This window comes from Myotis myotis, unplaced genomic scaffold (genome assembly GCF_014108235.1).
Source record: "Myotis myotis isolate mMyoMyo1 unplaced genomic scaffold, mMyoMyo1.p scaffold_m19_p_12, whole genome shotgun sequence".
In the NCBI taxonomy this organism is placed as follows: Eukaryota; Metazoa; Chordata; class Mammalia; order Chiroptera; family Vespertilionidae; genus Myotis; species Myotis myotis.
Window position 1 is genome coordinate 13,339,316 of NW_023416316.1, and position 22,851 is coordinate 13,362,166.

The window sequence follows — 22,851 nt, forward strand, 5'->3', positions numbered from 1 at the left end:
TGACCTTGGGTAGGGACCTCACCGCTCTGAGCCTCACATGTCATATCTGCAAGATGGGCATGCCTGCTTCACAGAGTTATTACAAAGACGGAGAGCCCCTCCCCACAGTGCCTAAATCTTGACTGGCAGACAGTAGCATTCAATGAGTGACAGCTATTGCCACACAGAATTATCTATTGCACTCAGAATAAAAAAAGAGGCAAGGATAAATCTTCAACACATTTTTAAAACTGTATCATCATACCTGGATCCTCTCTTCAAAGCGATTTCTCTCAGTCTGGCGCTCCACTTGTGCAGCCTACGAAAAGACATTAATTGGTGCCCAGAAGGGACCCATAATCCAATAGCTTCCCCCGAACAATCAGAATGAGCACCTCATTTACTTGCTGTTCCCTTGCTGTGGAACTCACCCAAAGTCCCACCCAAGTGAAGAAAAATGTAAAGATGACCACCAGCCCCACAGAGAGTAAACCAAGGGGCGACTGGACAATGAAAAGGGCCTTCGAAAGGACAGGGCCAAGGAAGTGAGACAGGGTTCAAAGAAGCAGGAGACAAAGAAGCAGCCTGAAACTCATAGGTGAGGCTAAGGAAGTCACTGCTGTGTTAGGGGAAAAGGAGACCCTGCTCCCTAACGAAGCCAAGACTTTCATGAGCATCCAGAATGTCTCTAAGGTGAACATACCACATGCAGCAGTACCCGTGGTCCCACAGGAATGGGAAGGCCTGACTAGGCCTACCTGCCCTTCCAGGTCCTGCCCACCCTCTTCAAAAGAGCTTGCTGTGGAGGCCACCTAGTGCGGGGAGGGGTCCCGGGAGGCTTTGGGATCGGTGCTAGTAACCCACCTCTTAGAGCCTAGGAAAATATAACAACTCTGAGCTGAGCCTGTTTCTAAACTCAATGAGGGACCGTGATCCCAGCCTCGGAAGGTGTGCAGGCGGATGAGATGAAGGGCACCAACACCCGACAGGGCAGCTGCCTGTCCCCACTGCCTCGCAGTTTCAGACCACTGTTGGCCTTCAGCTGCCTCTAACCACAAAAGGTGAAATGAGAAAGTAACACAATTTTATCCTAAGAAAATCCAAAGGATGAAAATAATATCAAGTCCCCAGACAACAGCAAATGAACACGTAATAAAACAGAGGCAAGCAGGTATGGACTGGTTTTTTAACCAACTCTGTGAACACAAAGCTGGAGGGGAAAAATATGCCAGGCCCCTGACAGGAAGTTTCTGCTGATCTCAGCTGATAGGGCGATGATATTCAGAAGCAGACTGTGGGTGAGCCAGGGGCCTGCATGTGTGTCCCATGGCCCGTGCAGTCTGGTGTGCTAACTAAAGTCCCCTCCACGTCCTGTGGCCTCACCACGGTTTCTCTCTCCTTTTCAGCCCTGCAAGCAGCAGAAAGCCCTCGGAGCTCTCCAGATGACACATTCTCAGCAGCAGGCACCATCTGAGATTTCTCCTCTCTCAGGCGCTGAATTAAAGCTTCTTTGCTCTTCAAAGACAGCCTCAACTCCTCAATCAGTCTAAAAGAGAACAGATTTCAATATTAATTCTACACTGCTCTCTCAGCTCAGTGGAGCAGGAGGAGGTAGGAAATGGGGCCAGACATCTTCAAAGTAGACATGTCCAGTGACTGAACATGAACGAAATCACATTTGCAGGTCAGAGACTAAGGGCCAGAATCCATGTGACATTAACTGTCCCCTCACCTCCAGCCTGGCCCCGGGCGATCCACCCTCCGAGCTACTGGACTATGGTCCGACTGAGTCACACCCCTGCTCAACCATTCAACAGTCCCCACCACTGACAGCTGTGGATTACTAAATTTTTCCAGCCAAGAAATCTTCTCTCCAAAAGAAATCTGGCACTGAAGGCTAAACAAACATGACCGATAAAGCAGAAATATTCTGGTAAATGTGAAAAACAAAGAACGTCTCTCCGAGGCGTCTCAGGGCAAAGTTGAAAATATACTGACTTTCAAGATGAAGAACGAACTCCTGGGCAGCAGTCGAGCCCGAGCTTTTAGGGGCGAGATCAGAGGCCCTGCTGAAGCTTCGGCATCACCTCTCACAGGTAACCCCCCCCTCCACCCCCACTCCCCCTCATCGCCCTCAGGAGCCACACTTCCAGAAGCCAGGCTGTGCTGGGCCTCTAGACCAGGGGTGGGCAACCCCTGGCACGCGTGCCAAACATGGCACGCCAGTAACTTTTGCTGGCACACGAAACCCTCTCTTATAATCTTCCATTTACAATTTTTTTCTTAATATCGACTTTTTTATTTTTCAGATAAATTCAGTGTAGGTGCATCTTAGATAAATACATAATTTTACATAACAAGTTATCTTAAAGACCATAGACATGGATTGACGAGAAAGGGGAAGAGCAATTTCTATGCCTCTGCCTTAACTCTCCCTGCCTTCCTAGATCCGACCAATGTTTTGGTTTCATCCACATACGCTTGGGAATCTTTGTTCTCAGTCATGAATTTTGTTAAGTCTCGTAATAGGAGTAGCCTGACAGATGACAGTAGTAGCTCGTGCCTATCTCTGCAGGTCACAAAATATAAACCTGATGTAAAATCTCTGTCATCAGTGATGCAGCAGCAAAACTGATAATACCACTGATAATATCAAAAGGAGTCATAAAGTTTTCTGTCGGACTATCAGTGTACATGTGTACATTAAAAAATAAATGTATTTTTCATCATCATATACTGTGTTCTTGTCGCTCGAATGAATTTTATTATTTCTTCAAGGTTCTTCACATACGTACACCTTAAGAGATATCAAGTAGGTGTAACATGTTCTCAAAAAATTAGGGTTGGCACGCAGAAGAATTTTGAGTCAGAGATTTTGCTGGTTTTGGCACCCACTCACAAAAAGGTTGCCCACCCCTGCTCTAGACCTTTGTTCCCACGGCTCCTGTACCTAGAATGCCCTTCACAACTCCACAACCACCTCCACCTGCTAGACACCTATCATACACCCGACTTCATTAGGCATTATTCTCGGGGAAGCTTTGCCAGTCGACACCCCAAGAGCCCCTTAGGTAGAGCTGAACACACCCTTCTGGAGGCCCCAAATTCCCTCTATTAACTGCTCCCTGACAACAGTCAAGTTATTTCAGCTCTAAGCCTGCATCTCCTCAGCTATAAAATGGGGATAACTTGTTTATGTGGGAGGGAGATAAGCTTTTTAAAAGGGCCCTCCACAGCTCCAGGCATATGGCAGAACTCAACAAGTGACAGTTGCTATAATTAGTACTTTTTTTTAGCATTCAATGATTAGCATTTTGTCAAAAGACCTTAAGAGTGTTTGTAGCTAAGCCTAAAAAGCAACTTACTGTGGCAGAAAGAGGACAGGTGCCCGGGTGCAGGTGAGGAGGGAGCCAAAAGCAGCTTGAGCATCTGGCGCACTGTCTGAACATCATGTGGCCCCAAAAATGTTGACATTAGGAGGTGTCATTTGGGACGCATTCGGGAGAAAACAAGGTCATGACAGTGGAGCTCTCATAAATTGGAGTGATGCCTTATAAAGGAAGCTCTAGAGAGATCCCTTGGTCTCTCTGCCAGGTGGGGACACAACGAGAAAGAGGACCTAAAGGGGCCCCTCACCTAACCACGCTGCACCCTGACCTTGGACTTCCAGCATCCACAACTGTAAGAAATAAAGGTATTATTTATAAGCGATCCAATGTGTATTATTTTGTTATGGCACCAAATGGACTAAGACAACTGGATGCAGCGTCAATATAACACCCCCCAAAACTAGGAAAGAGAAGTAAGAGTGCCCTCTAGGGGCTCAACTCTGAAATCATCACATAATCCACTGGAGAGGTAAAGGCACCAAACTGTACTCTAAAATACATGTGTTGCGTTGTGTGTACCTTCCACCTCGATAAAACTCTTTTTTTAGGTCCTTACAGCAAGGTGCAGCTAGGGATAGAAATGAGCGGGGCTGGCCTGCGGGGACTGCGGCCAAGCAGGAGCGCCGGGCCACCTGAGGGAGCAGCCACACCCCAGCAATACCACGGCCCATCCTCCCACACCTCCCAGGTTTTCGAGAGAATCTGGAAATTCAGACTCTTACATAAAATTAGATGTTTTCAGTTAAACTCTAAAAAAACACACAGATAAAACATCCAAAGGCCAAACTTGACTGTGGGGCCCTTCACTGTCAACTACCTTAAAGATACAGACTAACTTCAAGGTCAGATTGAAGGAAATCAAGTAGCTAAAGTGCACACCTTTGAAAAGGGTGGTGGGGGCCCAGAAAGACAAGGACATCCTCATGAGGGCCCTGCCCAAAGGCGGGCCAATCTGTGTGGCCAGTCTGGATCCACCTCACCAGGGCATGACGGAGACCCTTATTCCAATTCTTCGCTCAGCACTCACCTTCTCATATGGATTTAGCTTCCTAGACAGGCCTGCCTTCAGGGAGGAAACACTGACCTTAGACCCAGGAGAGCTAGCTCCACCAGAGAGGGCCGTGCCCAGAGTGAGCAGGAACCCTGAGTAGGCATCTGGCTGCTCTTAGGTCTCTGGGAATGTGGCTGGGACACACCTACCCCTGGGACAGACGCATTCGCAGTGCTGACAACTCAGGTTTCTGTGCCTATGTAGCCACACTCTAGGAAACCCCAGGAAGACAAAGCCTTTCACAAGGCCCTGGCCTGGCTACCCACGTCCATGGAGACCCCACCGCTTGGGCTGGTAAGAACTCAACAAGCATTAATTCTTCCCAAATTCCCTTTTCCAAACAGATGAGAATCCAAGTCTCATCGGGGACCACTTTCCTCTGTAATTACCTGGAAATGAGCCAGACTCCACACCTTTGCACTTGCCGTTCCCTCGTATGGCAAGGCTTCCTCACCCAACTCCCAGCACTCCTCCTCTGAGAAGCCTTCCCTGCTCCTCACCCAAGCAGAGCTCCCTCCCCTCTGTCACAGCACAGAACCCTGAACTTACCTCCAGCACCATCTTCCCTTTACATCTGTCCCCTCCTACACTTGGGAATTCCCTATAAAGAAGACAGTGCTCCCCTTTGCATTCCTGGCGCCCAACCCAGGCCATGCTCAGTAGGTGGCTAACGAATGAATGTTTGTCTCCTCTAATCTGGGCCTTGATCTGTATTCCCAAGTACCACCTGGACTCTCCTCTTGGCTAGCACAATCCTTCAACCCAACATGTCCCAACTGAAAGCTCATCTTCCCACCCCCTCTACCCAAAAACATCTCTGTCTCCCTTTGTGTCCCACACTCAGCCAACTGCAATACCATCCCACCATTGCTCACCTGGGTGAGGGAGTATCTCGGCAGCCGTTTCCCTCAGCCTCAAATCCAATAAGCCACCAAGCCCTTCAAGCCAACATGTGATTGATTCTACCTTCTAAATATCTCTCTTATTCTTCTCCATCCCTAATTCTGACACCTTAGTCCAAATGGCACACATTTTATTCCTGGACCATCAAAGAGCTCTGTACTTGGTGTGGATTGTTTTGGCCCCTTGCACTGTACAAACCTGGGCCCTCAGACCACATTAAAAGATATGCCAGAAAAAAAATATATATATATGCCAGAAACGGGTCACACAAAATGCACTGGTATTTACTGTGGGGATGTAGACATTAACTGTTCCCTACAAGAAGATCCACAAGTGTCTAAACAATGTCAAGTAAAACTGGGCATCTCCTGAGTTACTAACTTGTTTTATTTTATGAACCATGTGAATCTTACGTCCATCAAGATTGTTTTTCCTACTATCCTTTGACTACCAAGAAGCTTACAGCCAAAACTGAATGCTAAATTTAGTACCTGAGTAGCAAATTCCAGCATGAATTTCTATCTACTACCTCTCTCTCTGTCCTCACCTTCCTAGTTTCCTTACTGTGGGGAACCAGTAGGAAAGGGGTGGGGAAAGGACTGCCAGATAAATGACTGTCAGGGTATCACAGGGACAAGAGCCAGACCTGTCTTTCTCTTCCAGGACCAGAGCCATGTCCAAGTCCCCCTCGTGCATCTTCTTCATCTCTGAAAGCTTGTTTTCCAAACTCAACCGAAGAGCCTTCTCCGTTTCTGTCCCTGCAAAGGCCTTTTCCAGTTCTGCTTGGGCGGCTTTCACATCCTAGAGTTAAATTAAATGCATTTGATGCAATTTTTCAATACAATTGGGAACACTTTGAAAGGAAATTGGATTAAAATATAAATATTTATGACTTTTTCTCCAGCACATTTCCCCTCCCTGAATTGTACTCTACATGGGGAGAATCAGTAATAAATACATTTGCCAGCCATCTTTCCTTCTTGTATCCTGAAGAGTAATAGGCATTTCCAATGGAAAAGACTCAACTATATAAGAACTGTTGTGGTTTTGAAAAATCAGATCAATATTTACAACTCGATGAGAACAAGGAGTAACGTACCTCTCAATACTTAAGCATACATAAATTCCAGAGTCACCACAATCTCCACACAAATTCATTCCACACCCCACCACACCCCCAGTTTTTTTGTGGGGTTTTTTCAGATAATGACGATACAATTCTAAGTACATTTTCTCCATCTCCAAAGTGATTTAGGTGGTAAAAAAAAAAAAACTATGTTCTTCCTGAGCACTCACAGAGGCTGACGAGGAAATTATCTAAATCATGCAGGCAGCATCTGTGTTAGGGGAACAGGCCCTGCTGCTCATGAAAGTGACCCGGAGTCGATGGGCATCTCTGACTGCTCATGCCAACTGCCTCTGACTGCATCACAAAGATGAAAGTCAAATCAAACTAGGCTCAAAACCCAGCTCCCACTTATTTGCTGTGTGACCTTGGATAGTCACTTAACCTCTCTGAGACCCAGCTTCCTAATGACCATCTTGTCAGAGAATTGTTGTGAGGCTCTGTCAAGTGCCTGCTGCATCACAGGAAACTCGAAAAATGTGACTTCCTCCTCCCCACCTTTTCCCTCCTGGGCCTCCTGAACGCTGTCTCCCCAAGAGGCATGCCTGTCAATCTCAATGACAGCTGGGAAAAATCATTTCCCAATATTTTGAGACAACAAACAACCAAGCCTATTATTCAGTGGGAGCTTACTCAATGCCAGGCTTTACAAGAAGCTCTGTTTATATTTTCTTTGATTCTCACTCAAGCCTAAACACTGACATATAGAGACACATTACTGCAGTTTACAATGCATGCTCTGCAGCCAGACCACCAGGCACTTCCTGCCTGTGTCACCTTAAGCAAGTGACTCAGCCACTCGGCCGGTGTCATCACGTTCTTCTTTCTGTTGTTAAAGGAAGATACAGCATTTACCGCCTAGGTTCGCTGAGGGGATTACCTAAGTCAATATATGTAAAACGCTGAGAAGGGTGCTCACATGTGGTAAGCCCTCCACCAATTGTCAGTACTGCTGTTGTTATTACAATTACCAGCCAAGCAGGTATCACTAGCCTCGTTTTACAGAGGCAAAGGCTCAGGGAAGGCAAATGCTTTATCCAAGGTGACAAAGCTAGTAAGTGACAGAACAGGGACTGAACCCAGCACTGTTAGTTACACTGGCAGCCCAACACACTGGGAGGCACTTACTGGGAAAAATAAGATGAATGAGCAAGATCAGGTTAAGTCCCTTAAAAGTCTCACTATCATCCTGTTTGTTTGTTTGTTTGTTTGTTTGTTTTAATCCTTACCCAAGGATATTTTTCCATTGACTTTTTAGAGAGTGGAAGAGAGAGGGGAAGACAGAGAAATATCGATGTGAGAGAAACACATTGACTGGTTGCCTCCCGCACGCACCCCAAGGAGGGCCCAGGAAAGGGAGGAGCCTGCAACCAAGGTACCTGCCCTTGACCGGAATTAAACCCGGGACCCTGGGGTCCACAAGCTGACTGAGTCAAATGGGCTAGGGCGGTCTCACAGTCATCTTAACTAAAATTCAGAACTTGAGCTCAGAGCCCCTTCTTTTGGTCCCAGCTCTACTACTAATGACGAGGACTACTTTCTCCCCTTCTCTGAGCCTATTTGCTCATCCATATGATCGACCTAATATCTATACACGCTCATGAACAAGGGCTGAACTGAACATCATGACTGAAAAAGGCCATTGTTAGCTGCAAATTACAGTACAAATGTATTCACTCTTTGTATCCAGAAACGCTTCTTGGTGCTATTTCTCCTCCTACCTGCTTAGAAAAATCAGGGTTGCAGGTAGAAAAAGTGAGATGAAATAATAGACTTCAAAGGCCAAGAACTAAATAATTAGTTTACTTAATATTAGCTTTAATGGAGGAAACCTGTTTAATACCTAGGAAGCATCTGACTGGAATCAGGAGGAGGAGCTATATACAGAGCCTCCAGACAGGTCCTCAGTCAACACCGGTGGATGGTGGCGTGGAGGCTGGACACGCGGGGCGGGGCTGCATGGACACACAATGACCTACAAGTCAGAAAATCTGGTTCCAGGCTTAGCTAATGTTGCGTGAGTGGCTTCCCTCTCTGGGCCTCAGTTTCCTCCTCAGTGAAATAAAGGCACTAAACTAGATAATAAGAAGAGTGGTGTGGCAAGAACACGGGGTTTAGAGACAGCAGTCTACATTTAAATGCAGGATTAAACTTGGACTGGTTAGCATTTCTCTCCATACCTCAGTGTCCTCATCTATAGGAATAAAACAATAATGGCCAGTTTGCAGGGTGAAAGGGTATAAATTCTTTATGCCAAGCATCTCTGATGGAGCTGTAACCCCGGAGATATTCAATGAGGATGGTTCTCATGTCTGCGGAAGCTTATGAGGAAAGAAACACAATTCTGCCCACTCCGTTATTAACCCACTGAAAGAAACACACTCTCCACAGGGTCTCCAGACTTGCCTCTTCCAAAAGGAGTATCCTTTTGGTTAGGAGATCTTCGACCTGCTGCACCTTCTTCTGAGCATCCTCTTTCACCCGCCGAACTTCTGAGCCGCCTCCTTCAGCGAGGCTCTCAACTGCTTTGCTGCAAAATGAGGCAAATAAGGGTGGCAGTCAGGTAGTGATTTTAATCACCCCAAGAAACAACAAATCCCCCCATGGGTCTGTGCTGAGCTTCTTTTTTATTTTAATTAATATTTGTAACTCAAAAACACTGACCATACAATATATAAATGTACTAAATCAACATGTTGTACCCCTTAAACTTGCACAATGTTAAATGTCAATTATGATTCAATAAAAATACAAATTTAAAAACAAAGTAAGCATCATCTATATATCATCACGATTTTATTGCTTAACACACTAAAACACCTTTTGTGTCAATAAATACAAATGTGTATCATTTGACTACATAATAATTTGCTATATGAAATGTACTATATTTAATCAACCCCTATTTTTAAAACACTTAAATTGCTTCTGATTTTATATATTTGTCCGATAACACTTACAAAGCTCTGAGAACAGTGGCCAAAGTACTCAACAAAAGTATTCAACATATGTCAGTGTTATTGTTTATTATTACTAGTATAAGCAATGTTGTGATGAAAAAGCATCCTTGTATGTAAACTATCCAGTGATTTCCTTAGGGTCAATTCCTAGAAAGGGAATTACAGGGTCAAAGTGTAAGTATTCTTTTAAGACTTTTTTGACAGCTATTGCCAAGTTTCCCACCAGGAAACTTCAACAAAGCACACCTCCACCAGTGTTAGGAAAGGTGGAAAGCTAACTTGACAAACCAATGTACACAGAAAGTATGTAACAAAATGAATCTGAGGGATAAAGGTTGGTATGCTTCAGAGGAGGGGAAGCATTTTATTTTATTTTTAAATTGTATTTATTAATTTTTGAGAGAGAGAGAGAGAGAGAGAGAGAGAGAGAGAGAGAGAGAGAGAGAGAGACACAAAGAGAAACATCGATTTGTTGTTCCATTTATTTATGGATTCACTGGTTGATTGTTGCAAGTGTCCCGATCAGAACTGAACCTACAACCTTGGCATATCAGGACGATGCTCTAACCAACTGAGCTACCTGGCTGTGGCTTGGAGGAAAAGCATTTTAAATACAGCACACTGCTATGTGTGAGCACTAGCTACTACTTAGGGCATGAGGAGAAGAGAGCACGCAAGCAGCCCACACTCCGTGTTACTCTAACATGAAATGCAGACTTCACATCACTGTGGCACCACGGAATAAACATTCTGTCCTCCTGACAGGCAGTGGTGGGAATGGCACACCGAAATCAGACAGAGGACCACAACCACTGACGCCTTTCATCTGCTTCTCCCCAGAAGAAAAACGGTGTCAGATATGAATTTGGGAGACCTGTACTCAGAGCAGTTCTATTGGGTTTCTAAAATGATTGTGGGTTTCCAGAAGGCAGAATAATATAAGGAAATGGCTCCACCTAAAGCTGGTTTCTCAGAAAACTGCAATAGGACAAATCTAGTCACCACCAGCCTCCCAAGCCCTGCGTTAGGGGTATGTAAGGCTTTTCCGACCAAGAGCCATGTGACCAGACATGCACATGCACGGGCCATGTGAATTTTTGACTGAGAACAATGGAAAGTCAAGAGGGCCATACTTGCTGTCCAAGCCTCAGACACGAACTGCCTGCAAATAAAGGCTTTATTCATATCTTGTTTCCTTTTACCAATGAGCCTTCACAAGGCCCCAGTGTCATGATATCATTTTAATGGAATTCAATGTGGACAATTGGGAAGAAAGAACACGGGCTCTGAAGCAGAACAGATCTGCTTCCAAATTTGTACTCTATTATGGCCTCAGTGTGACTCTGGGTAAATTACCTCTTTCACCTCAGTTTCCTCATTTGAAAAATGAGGTGATGCCCTCTTAGAATTAATGTGCTAGCACATGCGGCGGCCAAAGCACGGGCTCCTTCCTCTCCGATCTGAGTGCTGCAGGACAGCCTGTGGTCCCCGCGGCCACCACAGCGCTGCCTCTGCTAAGATGCTGAGCAGCCTCATTCTACCCTCCGGGGGTGCCCCAGCTGAGAACAGATTGTCCACTGGCCTGAACTAAGACCAAAGCTGCCACTTCCTGATGAATGCCACCAAGCGTCCTGAGCCCCGTCCCTCAGCTCACGTCTTGACCAGTACTGTAGGGAGTTCACATGACTCATAATCATTTCTGCCACTTCTCAAGAGGGCATTCTACATGGCTGCAAGAATTCTGGACTAAAGGGGAGGAAATGGGGGACAGTTGTAATAGTGTCAAGAATAATTCAAAAAAAAAAAAAAAGAATTCTAGAAAAGAAGCTTTTCCTTCCTGAGCCTTGGATACCGAATTTTCCAGTCCTCAATTTCCTCAAACCACCACAAATGTTTTAGCCCTTGGGCTTCATATAGCCTCCTCTAGCAAATGGCTCCATTACCCCTCTCCTACCCTCCACTCAACCCAGCGGGTACAAATATACTGGCTCCCTCCTGTCCGCCCAGATCAAACCTTAGTGTTTTACAGTCAGCATCACACACATTGTCAAAAGGCTGACTACAATTTTTAACAAGTAACGGCATTATTCAGTTTGTTTGCATTTTAGTTATACCAATAAAATATACACCCAATAATAAATGTTCCAACTTTTCATTTATCATCTTTGTATTTTACAGTTACTGTAGCAATAAAATTTATACTCAGCAGTATGGTGCAATTTTCCTCTACTAATGGAATTATTATTTTTGTTTGTGTTTTAAAGCTACAGAGATAAAATTCACTCCTGCCAATATGTCTGCTTTTGGTTTTAATGTCCCCTTATGGTAACTGAAAAATAGAACAATGGGAAATCAGCGAACATATATGTTTACTTCACAGCGAGGCAGAGTGGGCTCCAGAGCCAGATCAGCCCCAGCTCTGTTGCCAACTTGGGCAAGTTCCCTCACTCCCCTGAGCCCCGTTTCCTCTTACCTCAAATGGGAATACTGCCTGCCTCACAGAACTGCTGTAAAGTCAGATGCATAAAGCATGTCAAGTGCCAGGCACAGGGTTAGGGGCTAAGAAGGATCTCAATAAATGTTAGTTCCCTCCCTCTACCCTTTCCTTCCTCATAGAATTTGGGCCAACAGACAAGACAGAGAGCAAGACCTAAGGAGAGGAAAGGCTGAGGAAAGTGGTCTAATCCAGCTTTCCACCCAGTACAAAAGAGAACTTCTATAAACACCATCCTCGCTACTCTTGTTAACCATCAACATTTCCTCTTTCTGTTCTAATTATAGTTCTTTGGAGAAAAACAGGGGCTTTTCCCATATCTACCCCCCACACACACACTCGCCCATGAAAACAACCATAAAACTCAAAAAGGGAGTTGAGGGCGTTAATAAAAAGCTATTTTTCCATCAACAAGGTTGTATCACACATACACTGCCATGTGCCGGGCAGGTAGAGGTCAAGGGAAAGGCCAGTGAGCAGGTCTGTGGTAGACAGTGTGCGTATCCTATGGCAGGTCATCTGCACAAAAGCCCTAGGATGTAGGAACGACTGAGAAGCCAAGGCTCAGAGACCACAGTCCTACCTATTGGTAGAGCCAACCCAGAGCCCGCCCTTTCCACTGCCCCGTACTCTACCAAGGAAGAGGCCCTTGGCTTAGATGTAGAATCATGTTGAAGAAATGAGAAACACACATGAAAATTAAAAAGAATCTGAAACCTCGTGCTGGACCAGAAGTCACAAACTTGAGTTCTAAGCCAGCTCTGATCTTTCTGGCTGAGGGATGTTAGTCATGGCCCTTCCCTTCTCCAAACTGAAATTTCCTCCTCTCTCACGAGGCTTTCCTCAAGATTTGATGAGCTCTCAGGATAACGATGGAATGCAAATAGATGTGGAAGTGTTTTCTACACTGAAAAGTGCTATCCACATATGGGATTGTCATTATATGCCCGAGAAGTTTGTGAAGAGACCGATGTGGACTGAGGCAGCCACAAGGGATTCAACAGAAACCTGTATTAAGGGTGGACAACAGCAAAGGCACAGGGGCTGGGAGGGCTGGGCAGGGAAGAGGTCTGCCAGGGCAACGGTAGAGTAGCAGGAACAGGAACCCTTTCTAGTATCTGTGAACTGTGTTTGAGATTAAAAATTGGTGGAGAGAAAGCTGGAGCAGCTAGTCACTGTGAGCATTCTTAAACAGAGCTCGTGATCTGATCCCTAACCCATCCTTGCCAGCTCCCTTCCCATCCACCAAGTCCTGTTCATTTTGCTTCCTAAGTGTCTTTCCAATCCACCATCTACCTCCGTCACTAATCTGTCACCTACACTACTGTACTAGCCTTCTCACTCTTCCACTCCCTCTCCCTCTACCAAACATTTCCCATTCAGCATCCAGAGCGACCTTTTAGAAAACAAAACTCTGATTGTATCAGTTGCTTAAAACCCATGATTGTTTTTTCTTTGATTTTAGGATAAAGACCAAAATCTCTAATCAGGCCTCCAGACACTGCAAGATGAGGCTGAGCCCCCTAGGCAGATTCTATTTCCTCAAACCTGCACATTTCTTTCCCTTTAAACACTTTTCATCACCCTTTCACCTGGTTAATTCCTACTGACCTCTCAGACCTCATCTCAAATGCTACTTCCTCAGGGTCTCTTCCCTGCTATCTATCTATATATATAAAAGCCTAAGCAACCGGCCGACTGGCCCGTAGCTATGACATGCACTGACCACCAGGGGGACAGACGCTCAATGCAAGAGCTGCCGAGCCACAGCAACTTTGCAGAGTGCCCTCTTGCACTCCGGGACCCCTCAGGGGATGTCAGACTGCTGGTTTCAGCCCGATCCCCACAGGCCAGGCCAAGGGACTCCACTGGTGCACGAATCCATGCACCAGGCCTCTCATAGACATATACTTAGGTATCTACTCCCGCTGCTCTAAGTTCTCACAGCTCATTTTATTTTTCTCACAGCTCTTCTCCCAGTTTGCATTGATATATTTATTACTGAAGTATTTGATCCCCATCAGTCACACTAGAATGTAAGCCCCATGTGTCTGTCTGGCTCACCACTGCATCCCCAGGAGCTGAGGCCAGTCCAGCACAGAACAACTGCTTAATAAATATTTTCTGAATAAACTGGTAAATAAGATCAGACCAAAGGGCCTTAAACACAGTTTTGGCAGTTTGGAGAATCTTTGCATACAAAGCACTTGGCCTTGCATGCTGGTATGAGGAGTGTGCATAGCCTTGGTGAGTCTGGGCTTCCATATGTACATGCTTGACTAAAAACAAGTCCAAGTCAAGACATGCAGCAGGCAGGGCACTGAGTATAAAACAAACCGAATTCTACTACTGACTTCCAGGCTTCGTAAAGTTGATTTGACTCCCTGCCTAGAGAATGGTGAGTGATGTGCCTCTAAAATAAACTACAACAAAAATAAAAAATGTGTTAACCTGGTTTATTCATTTATTCATTCTTCATTCATTCATTCATTCATTCATTCATTCATTCCCTCAGAAAATACTACACATGCGAGGTCAAGCCAGGGCCTTCAGAATCCCTTTAAGCCTCTAGGGCAGTGGTCGGCAAACTCATTAGTCAACAGAGCCAAATATCAACAGTACAACGATTGAAATTTCTTTTGAGAGCCAAATTTTTTAAACTTAAACTATATAGGTAGGTACATTGTTATTAACTTAATTAGGGTACTCCAAAGGCTTAGGAAGTGCCACACTCAAGGGGCCAAAGAGCCGCATGTGGCTCACGAGCCGCAGTTTGCCGACCACTGCTCTAGGGTTTTTACAGAAATGAATGAGTTAATGATACACTTTAAGATCTGGATGGATCTCACAAATATATTGCTGAGGAAAAGGACCAGACATATATGGGTGCATGCATAGTATATGATTCCATTTCTAAAAAGTTCAAAAGGGGCAGAACTAAAGGTGATACTACTGGTCAGCAAAGTGGTCATCTTTGTGGCAGAAAGGTAAGTTCCCAGAGCACAAAGGGGACTTCTAGGGGGCTGGTGATGTGCTGGTTTCTGACCAGGATGGTGGCCCCACAGGCGTGTCTGCTTAGTGAAAATTCATTCTGCTACATGTACAAGATCTGTTCATTTTCCTATAAATTTTAAGTTCGTTGAAAAATAATTAAATAAAAATGAAACCTCCTCAGAGCCCAGCTGGAGAACAAGTGGCTTAGAAAGCACAAGGTTCTATTTCACTGACCCACTTAGCCGCCACCATCAGAACCCCTGGGCTACCCGCAAGCTTATGACAGGATGACAGGTACTCACGAGGCTTTGATGAGCAGCTGCTCTCTCTCTTGGAGCTCACGCTTCAGACTTTCTACTTCCACCTTGAGCTCGATATTCTTTCAGACGAGATTAGGGGGGAAAAAGAAACAGGGTAAAAACACAGGACGAACGAATGTCTACCGTGGGGAAACGGCTTTCGGCGTGGACTGACTACGCCATGCTCGTAATAGACAGCCGTTAGATTCAAAATCTCATTAGCCTCAGGGCACTGGGAAAAGGGAATTATTAAACACTGGTGGTCTCCAAAGAAAGCCCCGGATTTCTCAAGACTTGGAACAATTATGTAAATTTTCCAAGCTTCTAACAGCCAGAGCATTCAAACATTGAGGCATAAATGTCATACAAGAGAGGCCGATTTAAAAATTGTTTGCCCTCCACCAAGCGAATTTACAAGCAATTTCGCAGTTTGCCTTTACCATTCTAAGGCAATTACTTCTGGTTGTTTACCATCATGCATGTCCTGGTTGTAGAAGTGGAAACATTTTACAGCTTAAAAAAAAATAAAACACGTGGCTGGATAAATGGGAACTCGTCATTGCCTATCTCCTTTCAATCTAAGATTTCAGGGTATTCACTTACAAAAGAGCCACAACCACCCAGGGCAAGCTGTCAGTAAGGGACACCACAATGTTCTCCAACCAACCATCTTCCTCTTAATTGACTGGAAGGAAAGGAGTCACACATGACCCTGGACTCATCATTCACATGACAATCCAAAGACAGAGTCTTTGGCAAGTGGATCACAACGTGAGACAGTTGGGGCAATGGATGCCTTCTCAAACCAGTCCACAAATGTATCCCAGATGGAATATTAGATGAATTTACATAGTAGAAACAGGGATATGTGTGCACGGTTTGCAGAGAACTGCTATAAATCTAGGTTTCCTTTGAAATCTTGCTCCTATTTTATTTTAGTAAGTCGTGCCAATTTTACATTCTACTCCACAAAACATGTTCATCATTTTAAATAAAAATAACACATCCAGCCCAACTGGTGTGGCTCAGTGGTTGAGTGTCAACCCATGAACCAAGAGGTCACCAGTTCAATTCCCAGTAGGGGCACATGCCCAGGTTATGGACTCAGTCCCCAGCAGCTGATCAATGATTTTCTCATCATTGATGTTTCTCTCTCTCCTTCTCCCTTCCTCTGTCTAAAATTAATAAAAATATTTTTTAAAAACATAAAACTTCCAGTAAAATTTATAATCTCAGAGGACATCCCTCCCTCCTTTCAGCCAAATAGCTGTAGGATATACCCAGGTTGAGAAGTCAGCCAGAAAGGCAAGGTCATGGGCTTGAGACCAGAAGGACGTGGGTTCAAATTCTGCCTCCACTCTTCACCAAGAGGAAACTGTAGTAGTCAGTAAATGCTCATGTATTCATTCCTTCACTTCATAGACATTCACCAGTCCCTGTGATGGGCCAAGCACTGGGCTAAGCGCTGAGGACCCTGGTATACAAGGCAGACACAGCCTGCCTTCATGCTAACGTCTAACAGAAACTTGGAAGTGTGAGCCTATAACTGTCTGCAGAAGCATAAGCCCAGGATGTGAGGATGTAAGGTTTCTCCTCTCAGTTCCCCAAGTGGCAAATGAAAATCAATAAGCTACCTGACATGGGAAATTTTAGGACTAAGCGAGTAACGAATGAGAGCAGCCTAAAGACAAGGCTCAGAATGTATTATTGTCTTCAACGCCAAACAACAGGAACTAAAGAAGTCATCCATACAGCAGAACTTTTTCCAGAAGAAAGTGATCTTTGATAAAGGACACTGAGTGACAGTGCACAATGTTTTCAACTGCGGTTTTGTGAAAAAAACAGAAACACCCTTCAACTGAGGATTCCTTGCCAGTCTCAGAAGGGCAGAGAACTGTGTAAGAGCTGATAGCACAGATTCTGAGTGCTATACTTTCTGATGAATCAACTGGCAATCCAGCCTAGCGAATTTAAAGGAACAGAGAGCTAATGTGTCCACTAGACTATTTTTCACAAGCCCAACACCTTAAGTTATAAACTTATATACATGGAAATCATTATTTCGAAACCAAAAATCAAGATACCTTATTAGCATAAAATGAAATATCATTATAAAAAAAGAATAGCCTGGTAAGGTGGCTTGGTTAATTGGCGTATCATCCTGTACACTAAAGGGCTGAGGCTTCAATTCCCAGTCAGGGCACATGCCTAGGTTGTGGGTCAATCCTCAATCAGGATGCATATGGGAGACGACTGATTGATGTTTCTCTCTCACATTAATGTTTCTCTCTCTCTCTCTTTCTCTCTCTCTCTCTCTCTCTCTCTCTCTCTCTCCCTCCCTCCCTCCCTCCCTCCTTCCCTCCCTCTCCCTCTCTCCTTCCTCCCCCCCTCCCCCCCGCCCCTGTTCCTCTCTCTAGATTCAATGGAAAATATGTCCTCAGGTGAGGATTAGAAACAATTTTTTAAAGAAGACAGAGGCTCTTAAGCCACTATTAAGAAAAGATATCCAAGATATTGTTAAGGAAAAATGCAAGATACAGAACAGAACATGCTTGCATTTATATAAAAGGGGGTTTATATATACGCGTGCGCACACACACAAACACACACTTGCTTTTCTAGACATAAAATATCTTTGCCTGAGGAAATAACACTATTGGTTAGACCTAGGGGACTAGAAGACAGGGTAGAAGAAAATCTTTCAGTGTATACCTTTTGTGCTTTTTAAATTTTGAACCATGTACACCTAAATAAAAACTTAAATTGCAATAAAACTGCAATAACATCAGGTCATCTAAGCAGACAATGGAAAAGAATAGCTGAAAGAGTGTGGTACAATGAGGTAGGCAGACCTGGGTTCAAACCCACCGCACATAGTAGCTATGACATCAAGCCAGTCACTTATCTTCCCTGAGCTTCAGTGTCCTCTCCTGTACGGGAGGATAAGCCCCACTGCCAAGGGCTGTCTTGAGCATTAACATACGGTGATGATGTACAAAGGCCCAGGCCAGTGCCTGACCTTGCAAAGACAATTAACACAATTTAGCTTCTTATCACCCTACACGTTCTGAGACAGATGATAGCCATACTTACATATAAAATGTTTTAGGCTACTGGTTTGTCTTTAACATTTTGATTGCATCACCACTTCCTTCCAGAAAGGGGGACGCCCTCATTGTCTTTCCAGTCCACAATGAAGGAAAAACACTGTGTCCTAAGGGACAAGGGAGCTTTTCAGTTCTTGAAAAGCCTCAGAAGTACAGTACAATCCTTCTTCAAGACAAGCCCATTTAAGTTCATCCACTGAAACTCAAGCAGAGTTCCTTTTCCTCCTTCAAAAGTTCCCACTGGTACAAACTTCAGAAGAGAAAAAATGGAATAATTCCCAGGCCAAGGGCTAATCTACTGGAGAAAGCCAAGAAATGGGCACTGAAATATTGTTTGTACTCATGCCTTTTCAAGAAAGCCAAGTTCTTTTTTCAACTTTCAGAACCAAGGTCTGCTTTCAGGCAGAGGCCTGCAGGCCAAGACTTCAGATGGAAATGGATGTTTTTTCTGACAGTTAGTTATAAGCAAGCACATAAAGCACACAGAAGAGTCCCATCACAGAAACACTGACAATTCTAACTCTAGCTGCCCATGGAAGCCTCCATGAGACAATGATGGTAACGGCCAGCACTGACTGCGTGCTGGGGCTTTTCACCTGTCCCCTCATTTTAATCCACACTAATAACCCTACGACACCGTGATTATCGCTCCCCGCTGGACCGAGCCCAGAGAGCTGAAATGACTTGCCTACAGTTAGGCAAATTAGTTGATAACAATAAGATGCAATTCCACAGACATTCTATCATTTCACTGTCTTTGTCTAAATTATAAATAAATTTTAAAAGGCAACTGAGATATAGAAAATCAGAAGTTCAATTTTAGGAAGAGAAAAAGACTCCTTTAAAATTAATCTTATATCTCTTTGCTTAATATTAAGGTCATCCTATTATCTTTATGCTCCTCATAATCAATTCAAACGAAATGAAGGCAGCTCCACCTACTCACGCTAACTCTGAGCATAAACATTAATCAAATTGCTGCTTGGAGGACTTTGAGGAAAGACACCAGGATGGCAGCGAGAAGTAGGACACTCACAGTTTTATAGATGTGTTCCGTGGGGCCATGAAATTCCTGTTGCATTCGTTCTTCAAGGAAATAGATGCGAAGCTTTAGGTTAAAGTTTTCTTTCTTCAATTCAGTGATTTGCTAGAAAATAAGCACAGATGGGTTATCAAAATAAGGTCAAAGGGATGTTACCTACATTAATTCTCAGAGCTCCCGAGGCTACAAATGGATTCAAATGTTACATACTAGAGAAAGCTTACCTTTGCTATAATTGTACCAACCCAGAACTAAGTGGTTCCCTCTAACCAAATTTAGGACAATCTGAACATCAGAATAAATAATGACCAAGTAGCCGAAACCGGTGTGGCTCAGTGGATAGAGCGTCGGCCTGCGGACTGAAAGGTCCCAGGTTCGATTCCGGTCAAGGGCCTGTACCTGGGTTGCAGGCACATCCCCAGTAGGAGATGTGCAGGAGGCAGCTGATCGATGTTTCTCTCTCATCGATGTTTCTGACTCTCTATCTCTCTCCCTTCCTCTCTGTAAAAAATCAATAAAATATATTTAAAAAAATAATAATAATGACCAAGTAAAGAAAGAATTCAAGATTTCACACTGACAATAAGTAAAGAAAGGAAGGAAAAGAAGAGAGGAATCTGTTATTTACAATATAAATCCAGTTAATAAATGTAGAATAATAGGAACAGAAAATCACCATTACACAACCACTATAGTAATAACTGACTCAGGTGAGACTCATTAATGCTAAAAAATTTAGATGAAAGATCACTGGACAGCATGATATTCATTCACACAGTCTCAAGATATCACCCCACAGATGGCTTATTAATTACAAAAGGAAAAGGTACATTTAAAATTAAGAAACCTATCAGACACCACATTAATCAAGAGTATATACAGCCCTGGCCGGTGTGGCTCAGTTGGTTAAACGTCATCTGATGCACCAAAGGGTTACTGGTTCAATTCCCGGTCAGGGCACATGCCCAGGTTGGGGGCTTGATCTGAGGTCCAAATGCATCTGGGTGCGTGTAGGAGGCAGCCAATCAATGTTTCATTCTCTCTCCTTCTCTCTTCCTCTCTCTTTCAAATCAATAAAAACTAATTTTTTTAAAAGAGTATATACAGTTGTCCCTCAGTATCCACAGAGGATGGGTTCCAGGAACTCCCATGGAAACCAAAATCAGTAAATGCTCTACCGTTTACATAAAATGGTGTACTATTTGAATATAACCTATATTTTAAAAAATATTTTCAACCAAAGTATTTTTAGTTGGTTGAATCCAGATGCAAAACACACAAATATGGAGGGCCAACTGTAGTTAAAATCACCCTGATAAGGCAAACTGACATCTCGTGCCTCCTGAAATAAATCACTGAAAGGAAGCAATTTCACTTAAAATACTTCTGCCCTGAATCTAATCAAAAGTTGTTGATCAGACACATCCAAATTGAAGGACTTTCTGCAAAACAACAGGCCTGGACTCTTCAAAAATCTTAATGACATTTGTGGAATATAATGAACATTATAAACTGATGAACAAAAATAGATACAGAGACAAAGAAGCATCAAAAAGACTGTCAAACTTCAGTGGGAAGGCAGGGGAGGGGTTGGAGGTGGGGATAAGAGATCAACCAAAGGACTTGTATGCATGCATATAAGCATAACCAATGGACACAGACACTAGGGGGTGAGGGCATATAGCGGGGAGGGGGGAGAGCGGGGGGTTAGCCGGGGGGAGGTCAATGGGGGAAAAAGGAGACATATGTAATACTGTATGTAATACTTTAAACAATAAAATAAAACTTTAAAAAAATCTTAATGACAATCTTAAGTAAAAAATGGTTAGGGAACTCTTCCAAATAAATGAAGTACTGCCGGCAGGTGTGGCTCTGTGTTGAGCATCAACCTATGAACCAGGAGGTCACAGTTTGATTCCGTCAAGGCATGTGCCCAGGTTGCAGGCTCGATGCCCAGTGGGGGCTAGCAGATGGCAGCCGATAAGTGATTCTCTCTCATCATTGACATTTCTATCTATCTCTCCCTCTCCCTTTCTCTCTGAAATCAATAAAAATATTTTTTTTAAAAAAGCAGGCACATAGTGCAATATATAGACCTTGTAACATAGAAACCCACCCCTGAAACCTGCATGTTCACGTTGACCAATGTGACCCCAATAAATTTAATAAATAAAAGTAAATAAATAAATGGAAGTAACAGAGGCATGACAATTAAGTATAATGAAATCATACAGTGAATCTTGAACTTAAAAGATAAAGCTATGTGAAGATAACTGAGGAAATATGAATAACAACTTTATATTAGATAATAGTGTGATTTTGTAAGAGAATGTCCTAAGAAATACATGCTGAAGTCCTTACGGGTGCTATCAAGATGTCTGCAACTAACTCTCTAATGAATGAAAAGAAAGGAATCCACCAAAAAATTATTGCAACTAATAAATGAATTCAGTCAAGTTGCAGGATACAAAATTAATATTCAGAAATATGTTGTGTTTCTATACACAAATAATGAACCATCAGAAATTAAGATAACAACCCCATTTATAATTGCATCATAAAGAATAAAATACCTAGGAATAAATTTAACCAAGGAGGTAAAAGACTTGTACTCTGAAAACTATAAGACACTGATGAAAGAAACTGAACAAGACTCAAGTAAATGGAAGGCTACACCATGCTCATGGATTTGAAGAATCAATATCACTAAAATGTCCACAGTACCCAAAGCAATCTATAGATTCAATGCAATCCCTATCAAAATGTCAATGGCATTTTTGACAGAATAGAACAAAGAATCCTAAAATTTATCACAAAGGACCCTGAATAGACAAAGCAATGTTGAGAAAGAATTACCAAGTTGGAGGTATTATGCTCCCTGATTTCAAACTATACTATAGAGCGATAATAGTCAAAATAGACACATAGATCAATGGGATAGAATAGAGAGCCCAGAAACAAACTCAAACTTATATGGTCAATTAATCTATGACAAAAAAGGCAAGGTAAGATTATATAATTTTTAGAAGAATACATAGGGGCAAATCTTTGAAACCTAGGGCTCAGTAGAATTATTAGATATAACAGAGAAGGCATCATCCATCAAAAAAAATATTTAATCAATAAATTGGGCTTCATCAAAATTTAAAACTTTTTCTCTCAAAAAAAGAATGAAAAGACAAGCTACACATTAGGACAAATATTTACAAATCACATATTCAACATAGAAACTGTAACCAGAACATGAATAACTCTCAAAATGTAACTGTAAGCAAACAACCCAATTTTAGCAATTAGGAAAATGCAAATTAAAACTACAAAACTACTATGCACCTCCTAGCCTAGCTAAAAAAAAAGTTATAATTGATAATATCAAATGCTGATGAGGATGTGAAGCAAATGGGGTTCTCATACTCTGCTGATGAGAATGCAAAATGGCACAACCCATCTGGATAACAGTTTGGAAAACTGTACTCGTTACATGACTCAGCAATTCCATCCCGAGAT

At 43.3% G+C, this 22,851-nt stretch overlaps 1 protein-coding gene across 15 annotated transcripts in view; it reads right to left on the reverse strand.

Moving 5' to 3' along the window:
- Positions 1-22,851, reverse strand: part of CDK5RAP2 (CDK5 regulatory subunit associated protein 2) — a 154,995-nt gene that overhangs the window by 112,060 nt on the left and 20,084 nt on the right. For 10 of the 15 annotated variants that reach the window (XM_036329840.1, XM_036329833.1, XM_036329832.1 and 7 more), the window contains 6 exons: positions 19,339-19,449; positions 15,199-15,275; positions 8,855-8,978; positions 5,969-6,123; positions 1,363-1,525; positions 245-298 (listed from right to left, as the gene is read on the reverse strand). In XM_036329840.1, the coding sequence (XP_036185733.1) occupies positions 245-298; positions 1,363-1,525; positions 5,969-6,123; positions 8,855-8,978; positions 15,199-15,275; positions 19,339-19,449 (684 nt within the window). The remainder of the gene's footprint in view (positions 1-244; positions 299-1,362; positions 1,526-5,968; positions 6,124-8,854; positions 8,979-15,198; positions 15,276-19,338; positions 19,450-22,851) is intronic. The other 5 variants (XM_036329844.1, XM_036329847.1, XM_036329845.1 and 2 more) reach the window with 2 other exon arrangements.